General features: G+C 31.5%; 4 protein-coding genes across 6 annotated transcripts; 1 reads left to right on the top strand and 3 right to left on the bottom strand.

The window, feature by feature from the left end:
• Window positions 1-169: 169 nt before the first annotated feature.
• Window positions 170-3,835, bottom strand: LOC114871936 (tetraspanin-7-like). The gene is made up of 5 exons (XM_029178548.2): window positions 3,384-3,835; window positions 1,922-2,110; window positions 1,544-1,714; window positions 1,256-1,387; window positions 170-1,004 (listed from the first exon to the last, which is right to left on the bottom strand). Exons 1-5 carry the CDS (start codon window positions 3,459-3,461, stop codon window positions 849-851), a joined length of 726 nt encoding a protein of 241 aa, XP_029034381.1. The 5' UTR covers window positions 3,462-3,835; the 3' UTR covers window positions 170-848.
• Window positions 3,836-4,008: 173 nt separating this feature from the next.
• Window positions 4,009-5,531, bottom strand: LOC114871935. Of its 2 annotated transcripts, XR_006829939.1 has the most exons (2): window positions 4,277-5,531; window positions 4,009-4,023 (listed from the first exon to the last, which is right to left on the bottom strand). XR_006829939.1 is itself a non-coding variant. In XM_029178546.1 (1 exon), exon 1 carries the CDS (start codon window positions 5,472-5,474, stop codon window positions 4,608-4,610), a length of 867 nt encoding a protein of 288 aa, XP_029034379.1. In that variant the 5' UTR covers window positions 5,475-5,531; the 3' UTR covers window positions 4,264-4,607. The 2 variants fall into 2 exon arrangements, 1 of the variants encoding a protein (XP_029034379.1); XM_029178546.1 differs by lacking the exon at window positions 4,009-4,023 and having other exon boundaries at window positions 4,264-5,531.
• A 140-nt stretch (window positions 5,532-5,671) lies between these two features.
• On the top strand, window positions 5,672-7,101 carry LOC114871838 (drosulfakinins). Of its 2 annotated transcripts, none has more exons than XM_029178311.2 (3): window positions 5,672-6,161; window positions 6,565-6,701; window positions 6,841-7,101. In XM_029178311.2, exons 2-3 carry the CDS (start codon window positions 6,574-6,576, stop codon window positions 6,989-6,991), a joined length of 279 nt encoding a protein of 92 aa, XP_029034144.1. In that variant the 5' UTR covers window positions 5,672-6,161; window positions 6,565-6,573; the 3' UTR covers window positions 6,992-7,101. The 2 variants fall into 2 exon arrangements, with proteins under 2 accessions (XP_029034144.1, XP_029034143.1); XM_029178310.2 differs by having other exon boundaries at window positions 5,673-6,298.
• A 359-nt stretch (window positions 7,102-7,460) lies between these two features.
• Window positions 7,461-8,594, bottom strand: LOC114871902. Its single transcript, XM_029178466.2, has 3 exons — window positions 8,539-8,594; window positions 7,853-8,071; window positions 7,461-7,773 (listed from the first exon to the last, which is right to left on the bottom strand). Exons 1-3 carry the CDS (start codon window positions 8,547-8,549, stop codon window positions 7,461-7,463), a joined length of 543 nt encoding a protein of 180 aa, XP_029034299.2. The 5' UTR covers window positions 8,550-8,594.
• Window positions 8,595-9,066: the final 472 nt, after the last annotated feature.

A 9,066-nucleotide genomic window follows, 5' to 3' on the forward strand; every position in this document is an offset into this window, starting at 1 on the left:
CATATAAATACGTATGTAAAATTACAGCAACATTGGTAACAATACGATGCAAATGCATACTAGAGAAATATAGTAAATATACAAGTTATATAAGAACAAATGTAAGGGAAGTTCGAAGCAATTTGAGGAAATTGTAGAAAAATTGGAAAGAAATATAAGGAAGCTTAAATCCTGTTGTGCGTTTTTAATATTTTTGAACTTAGAAAAAGATATGTCTCTAATATTATAAAAGATAAAAATGTAAGACTACATATATGCACTCGATAACAAAATACAAAATCATGCGATTTTCATGAACTTATTTAATAAAATTTAAAAAAGAGAAGTATAGTAGTTAAAAGAAAATGCATCCCATATCAAGTATTATAACTTACTCGACATTACTGATTTGTCTTTTCGTATAATTTTCATTCTTTGTACAAACTTGCACCCTCTGCACCCTCTCAATCTAGTGGATATCATTCTAATGCATTTATCATTTCCTAATGCAATCACATGTAGATAGCAATTGTGTCTTGTATAAATGTTTGTAACGATATAATATTAACATATATTTAATAATAAAATGACTTAAATAATACATGAATGATAATGATAATTCTAATGATTATAATATTCATTAGAATTCTGCTACACACAAATTATTAAAAAGATTAGAAAAAAAAGTATTTATCAAATAATAAAAGATTATATATAACGAATAATAGTAGCTTACTATTCTTTATTTTGTGCATAAAAACAAAAGATCATGAAATGAATTTTTGCAATGAAATTTGTAAAAGTTGTTAATAATCAAATGAAGGATTGTCTCTTTACTGGTACAGCGAGTTGTTCTGTGAGCGTAAATTCTAAGCAACCTGCTCGTATTTTACTTTGTTGATGTTGCTGGCTAAGCAACATGCTAGGAAAACGCCAACCAAAGGGTAGAAAGCCACGCCGATTGCTATACCAGCAACCAGACCTATGTTGCTATTTATGAAGTCAAGCACACGGGTATAGCATCCCTGAAAATATAAATTTTCCTAATATATAAATGTACAGAAAAAGAAGTACAATAGTAGAGAATACTATATTATGTAAAAGATGAAAAAAAAAATATAGTTAAGATTGGGTGGTGATACGATAGTTTACATTAATAGCTTAGATAAATACTTTTCGAAATTAATCAAAGTAGTATAAATTGGCGTCTTTAATATCAGTAGAGTGTGCGCGCATCCCATGATTAGAAAGCGCGCGTATCTATTTTCCACATTACCTGAGTATAAAATTGATTCGGATCGTAAGTTTTACACTGTTCAGTTGGCACTTTGCAACAAGATCGTGGAATTTCCTTTGGTGGAACCATTTTTAACCAATCGGTGTAGTCCCTATTACCACAGCATTGAAGCTGTAAATCAATTTAAGCTTTATCTGATTAAACTTATATTGATTCTATAAGACTCTTTATTCTATAGAACACGATCAATGTTCATAATTAATTTAGTTAAATTGAAAATTGCAGTGAGTTTAAATATAATTAATTGTAGCTAAATTAATCACTTACAGTAGATTGTATAGTATCGATGTCAGCAGTTTTCCTTTCATTTTGTCCATATACAGCCATGGTATCGTTGAAATCTTGACCAAACTGATCATTTAAATTGGTACGATAAGCATAGATTGATGCACCAGCTCCAAGCTCCAATAATGTAACGACAGCTAAAAATGCGCCATACTGCAAGCAAAATTATTTTTTTACTTCTTTCAATTAACTTTTCTCGGCAGAAATGCAACAACCACAAACCACTAGAATGAATCATGCCTTGTCACTATCGAGTAAAAGCCCACGGTACAATATATGTGAGCCCGCGAATACATCGCGGGCACTCATGCGCCCTATAAGCAATTTTGTATTTATACCCAATATAAAGTAGGTCCTTACCAGGTACAAAAGAGCTGGGTGACCATGGGTTGTGCAGCAACAGGCAAGTGTTGCTGTTAGGGTTAAAATCGCCCCTAAACATGCTAACGCCAGTAAAGCTGCCCTTCCACTTTCTGCGCTTACATCAACGTAGTCGCGAAGTTCTATTCGCATCCAAATACCAATACACAGCATCAGAATACCAAAGACCTAAGCAAAATTTAATTATATAATTAGTACAAATAGTGATTAAATTATTTTCTCTTATTTAAGCTGACTTAAGTCACTTAAACCTAGATTTTTAATTCTTACTAGACATTATTACATTTATAAGAAACTTTTATGATTCATTCAGGTGTGAGAGCACACTCTTAAAAAAGATCAACAATTTGGGAGATATTTCTTATCGAAGATTTGTAACATGAACAGATGGTTCATTTATAGCAATCGATTCGTGGAGAAAGTCCTGGATTGATATCAGTCACGTAGGAGCAGGATGTTGATAACAGAAATATTGATAAGAGTTACTTATGATATGTACACAGTGTTAAATTAAGTAACATACTGTGCATTAAAAATAGTAAAATTTATAAATATACATAATATTCTTGTGACAAGATTTTACAAGATTTTATTAGCAAGTTTAGCGCTTCGTAAATGTACCCTCCACATCGACATTTAATTGGGCATATAATGTTACTTACTACGGTATACTATATACATAGGTATACCGGAATATAAGGAGTATAGGCATATGTTGAAATATTAGGAGAGAGTAACGAGATCATGCTTACGTAAGAAGATTTTTTTTTCGATATTATTCGAACACGTTCCTGTTTTATAAGTTTTTAACATTTCACTCAAACTTCTTTTTCAAATAATACAATTACAATAATAATTATATCATATAAAAAATACAGAACTGAACATTTTATTTTAATTATTTACTAGAATAGGTAATACTTTCGTAATCTTTTTTATTGATGTAGTTAACCCTCGGACAACGGACCGTGGAGAAAACCCGAATTTTAATTTAATAAATTTAACTTTAATAGCTAGTGTAACTTATTGAAGAAAAAATTGACTTCTTATATATTACCATGCAAATAATTTATATAATTAAAATAATATCATATTAATACACTATATAATTAAAATAGTACTATAATATTTATACTACAATTATGAAAATGTTTTTATTTCCTTCCAACTAATTTTCGAATTCACAGTATTCTCCAATCATTTATAAACAATTTCCAAAACTCACCTCAAAATAAAAAAACAAACATATTCACATAATTATCTTCATTAAACATGAAGAATAAACATTAATTTAAAAAACAAAACAAAAAATGAAATTTTAATAGCAATACGATATTGACATGACAATACAGTATGCAACAGTTGGTTCAAAGGACATTCTCCTCATCTAAGACTCAAAATATGTCAAATTTGATTATATCATAAGAAACAATTCACTCACCCAAAAGACACAATTGAACAGCATCAGCAATGTCTTCATGCAAGCCATTGTGGCTACGGTTTCTAAACGTTTAGTCATTATTATATTCTTTTAGTTTATGATATTCTTCTGTCAATGACTCTTGGATAAAGTTTTTCGAAAATGTACTACGCACTACTCTCTTGAAACAAGTGAGAAGACGATCGATTTACAGCCGGGTTGCACGAGCTTACGTGTTGCGTGCGTGGCTTGCCCCACCAGTGGTGCATGCGCGCTGACCGGGTCACTTTATTCCCCTTGGTGGGTTATATTTTAATTTAGAACAAAATGCAATTTCGTTTTAAAAGGCTTGATTGACTCCCGATCATATTATGGAGTAAATATTGTAGGCTGTGCCGCATAAAGAGAAGAGTCTAAGGGGGGCTACAACCCCAGGCCCCATTATGCAAAGGCCCGTTATAAGCCATCTATTTAAGACGTTAAAAAATATATTGAATGCAATTTATTTTACTGTTACCTTTTTTCCTTACGATTAAATGTTATTTAGTTTCAATTTTTTAACCGAGTTTATCAGTCAAGGGAGTCCTCGAAGGGTTGATAGCCCCAGCCTGCTGGGAAGTCTACGGGGAAGCCTATAGAAAGGGTGACATCGCCATTTTCCCTAGGGAAGAATACTATGCTCAATGCTGTACCTTTTTTAGAAATTATTAATATCTATTTTCAATATAATTAGGATTATTTAAAGTTTCTAAATTCAAGAAAATTATTAAAGTGTTAATTTTAAGTATAGAAATTTTTATTGGTACTATAAGATATGATAGTTTAGAATATCAATCAGTATCAGTAATTAGAATGAGCATATGAAGAGTCAAACTACTAAATGAAATCACTGAATAAAGTATTTAGTTTCATACCTATTTTATATTTCCTTTTTTAATAAAAATACATTTTTCTTATTTTCTCTCGCCAGGCAACTCTGTTATTTTGTATCAAGAACCATAACACATTGAGCCCGGGACAATTTTTTGAAGTCCACTTTGGGTTCTTTTATCTAAGAGGGTAGATTTACGTCATCAGGACCTACGGTCCGTCTTACAGAGCGTAAATCTACGGTAGGCATACATAGCAAGTATCCTGATATCATATCTAACAAAATATAATAAAACAAGCAAATATTTATACACATCTGACCTTAAAGAAGGTTAACGAAACGTAGCACATACTTTTCAAAAAAGCTAAAACAATTCAATCGAACACTCGACCATCTGTAATCGGAAATTGCTCCGTTCTTCTAATATCAATGAATCTCTCAATATCTTCTTCATCTTCTACCACAAACTGCGTTTGGTTCTTCAAGTTCTCATCCATAACATGATTGTTATTATTTTCTTCATTTTCAATATCAAATTTCATTTTCATATTACTTTGATTATTCTGTTCATCAACAACTGAAACAGTAGTTGTCTCTTCGTTCAAATCTAGTTTGGATAAATCAATATTGAACCAAGTGACAGAACCAATTTCGTCGGTACCCGGGTCAGAATTGTCCATAGCGTCCAAAACGTTCTGAAAGCCGTCCTCTAGAATCTGATTGGCGATGAAGTCAGACACTGCGTTGACGTCCCACTCCACCAGCTCCTCACTGCTGATGGAAATCCTGTCCTCTTCATTTTTAACTTCTTCAGCCTCTTTTTTACTATTTTTAATGTCTCCAATGGTCTTGAAGTAAATACTGTGATCATACCTGTAGGTCTCCAGACAGGTACTATCCAGATTACTATTAGATTGGTAATTAAACGTGCCACAGCAGTTGATTTTGGTTTCTTCGGGTCGAGACTTTCGTCGTGACTTCTTCAGAGTGTGAAAACGTGGACTCCACGAAGAGTCATCGATTATGAGTTTGTTGGAGGAAATACTCCAGCGAGGTTCTTGTCCACCTTGCATGGTCATTCTTCCTCTGGACAATCTCTGGGACCTCAGACGATTGTAGCCTCTGGCATATGCTGCCCATCTTTCTATCCTTTGGAAAATGTACTCCGTTTCTTCGCTCCACCATTCAGCCAAGCCCTTCTGAAGCATCACACCAACGTCTTCGGCCATTTTGATGGTCATGGGCCCGAAGGAAGTGCTACTCCCTTCATCGAAGGTGGTACCGAATAGAAGGAATGACAAGGGACAAGTGAGTCTTCAAGGTGATATTCAGATGATTTATATAACGTTCCTTGGAAGCACTAAAATTTCAGAAGCCATTTGAGGACTGACATAATCCGTGACCATGACTTCATACCGACGTTTGGTTATTTCATGTCTGTGTATTTCTGAGGATTTTGTGGAAATTGTATTCACGTGGGGGGTAGAGTGGTTACATGGCTGATTTAAATATCAGAGTTAGGAAAGGGTTTACAAGGAAAATTATAAGTAAAATGAGCAAAATTGGTGTACTTTTTATTTTCGATTATTAATTGTATATTGTTTATACAAAAACAAAAATAATAATTGTTTAAAAAATTTTCAAAATAATACAAAGACTTGTATAATAATTCGAAGGGTTAAAAATAAACGTTTTCTTAATTTACAAACTTAAAGTAGCAACAGAATGAAAGTTTATTCAAACTGACAACAGTAATTCACAATAGAGTTTCTCTAACTGACATACTTCTTTCATCGATAAAATTGCCATTATTGTCTTACAAAAAGAAAAGTCAAGTTAAGACGGTAATACGGTTATTCAAGCTGCCAATCATCGAATACCATCGTGGAATATTGAAAGAGGAGAAAATTGTTTATCAGACATCACAGGTACGTGAATTAAAATTCAAACAGCTCAACCGTTCCCCTCTGAATTTTCCAAGGATGATGGGATTCGTGTATAAAAAGCCCGGTAGAAGCTATGGACCGTGCATTCTTCCGCCGATTTCCGATTCTCCAACACACAGGTAAATACTATCGAGACTATTAAGTCGAAATTATTATTATCTAATCGAAAATGTAAAGTGACATTTGCTCGCAGGAGACTTTATTTCTGATTAAATCAATTTCTTAAAAAACCACTATAACTATGTGGCGCCTCTTCGCGTTTCATCGATTTTTAAAAAAATGAAGCTTCGTAAAAAAGCGGTTCTTCTCATTAACAAAAAAAAACTGAACCTATAACACTTGCATAGATCGCTTTGTATAATTCTTAGCATGTATTTTCATTAAGTTCGCAGATATGAATTTAACTGTTGCCCTGGCATTCACAATGGCCATTATTTGGTTTTTCTACGGAAAATGTGAAGCAGCTCCTGAAATTGTTAATAACATGCGTCGAAGGTTCCGTAGTCGACCTTTATTACGAGGGTAATTATACAATCTCGTTTAGTTTAACTATAACATATACACGAAATGAAACATTTTGTTTAAGTAAATAGAAACATAGAAACATAGATACTAATCGTAAGAATAAAAAGTTTGTACTAATACTATTTTTCTTTAACAGGTATGCAGTGGAAAATTTATTTGGAGAAGACGATGACTTTTTAGATATAAATAAACGACAACAATTCGATGATTATGGTCATATGAGATTTGGAAAACGGGAACAGTTTGATGATTATGGTCATATGCGATTCGGTAGGAGTCACGAATAATTAATGGTGTCATAAATAAATAATTTGCAGTGGTATTTCATTGTTTTTGCTGCAGAAGTAATACTTGGTTCAAACTGTAGATGAAATATATTTTACATTGCGACGATGCATTTCGATGTTTTGTCATTATCCTGATGTTCTCCTTGAAAATATATGTAATTTAATGATTAAACATTAAGTACAAATTAATTTAGCGCCTTTTCTTCTCTTCTTAATTGAAAATTTGTTTTTAAAATGTCATGATAACTTCAATTATTGATAATATTAAAAGCACCGAATTAGTTCGTATAACTAATAATACTATAATAATTTTAGTTATTAATTTAATTATTGGTTAGTTATAATAATATTTATTATCATTTTGAATATCTTGTTATTGTTTAAAAAACTAAATTACTTAATATCATTATAAAAAATACTTTCTAAATTTTATATATTTCCGATTATTGGCAAATCAATGATAACATTTTTAATTTTTAGATGTTACTTCATGTAACTTATTCCTTCTCATTTTTAAATCAGCTATTTTCCTATGAAGCTCCATGTTATCATCCAAAAATGTATTTACACCATCCCTTTTTTCTAATTGTTCAAGACTATAACCAATAGTTCTTCTATTTAACAACCATGGTTCTGGTGGTGGCGGAGGTAGTAATGATCTTGGCTTCATGGGATAAGGTAATCTATAATGAATTTCTTGTGTTGTTCTATAATCCATATGTTTAGCTTCTTCAGAATCATATAATAAATCTGTTAATGTAGATTCCTTTTCTTCTTCTATCCTATAAACATTAAAAGATGATTTCATGACACTTATGTATAGAAATAAATAAATAAAGAAATAAGATTCATAATACATACTGTCCATATGCAAGAGCCCTCATTTTATGTAAAGTACGTTGCGGATAAACTGGTTTGTACAAATCCTTCAATTCTATCTGAGACAACATTGCCTGTGTTTCGGAAATTCCTGTACGAGTATCTTCTGTTCCTATTCTTTTATATGATGATTTAAAAAGATTTCCTTTCGGTGGAAATATGTCTGTATTGTCCCTAGGTTCTTCTAATGTATCCATGTGCCTGAAAAAAAACCAAGATTTGTGAAATGTTTTATTTTTTTTTTTTAATTACTTACTTAAGGGTAATTATTATCTTAATATTTATTTATAACGCTTTTGCTTTCAGATTGAGTATACTTTATTAGAAAATTGTTAATTTTGTATAATGTTTGATATTGGTATTAATCGTTGTTTAGTTAATAATAAAGAATAACCCTTTTATTATTGATGGAATCAGGAATTCTCTGACCAGTAACAGAGCCCACTAAATAAACAGAATTGATGTCACAATCGTGTTGCTATGTGTAACGAACCAAAAGGGTAATTCCACCCCCAACTAAGGGACCGACGTTAAAGACTCTTTCGTCTAATTTTATTATAGTCAAGACTGTAGTAGATACCATTACAAAAATACATACATACAATTTCCCAAAAGTGTTATTATCATCGTTATTTATACATAATAATTATATCTATCTATATACTTACCAACCATGCATTTTTACTTTATTACTATAAGTAGCAGGAACATGAAAAACTATGGGTTCTAAGTCTTTAGCTTCATCTCCACAAGATGGAAAAATTGTCTGCAATATAAAGAATCATTTATATTATTCTTAAACAATTAGTTGAAGACTGAATACCGAAATATAAAAAAAGAAGTAACGTTACATTCATTTTTCCCTTTGTCGACATTTTTCTTCTTATAATTTTAATAACAAAATATTTGGCAACTTTTCTCCAATGAATACAACTTACAAAAAAATAAGAATGGCTCTGAAGATAGCATATGACATATAACATTTTAAAAAATATTCTCATGTTTCTGTTTCTATTATTTCTCAAATATGTTCAGTTCATAATTTTAACTGATTACTTATTATAATATTCTATTTAATTAGTAATTAAGAATGAGCGCAACATTACGGGAAATTCTTCTACAAAAATGTAGAAAGAAACTTAAACGCATTCAATCATACGACGAAGAGGAAGAATGGGAAGAAACCGAAGAAACAA

This window comes from Osmia bicornis, chromosome 1 (genome assembly GCF_907164935.1).
Source record: "Osmia bicornis bicornis chromosome 1, iOsmBic2.1, whole genome shotgun sequence".
NCBI lineage: Eukaryota > Metazoa > Arthropoda > Insecta > Hymenoptera > Megachilidae > Osmia > Osmia bicornis.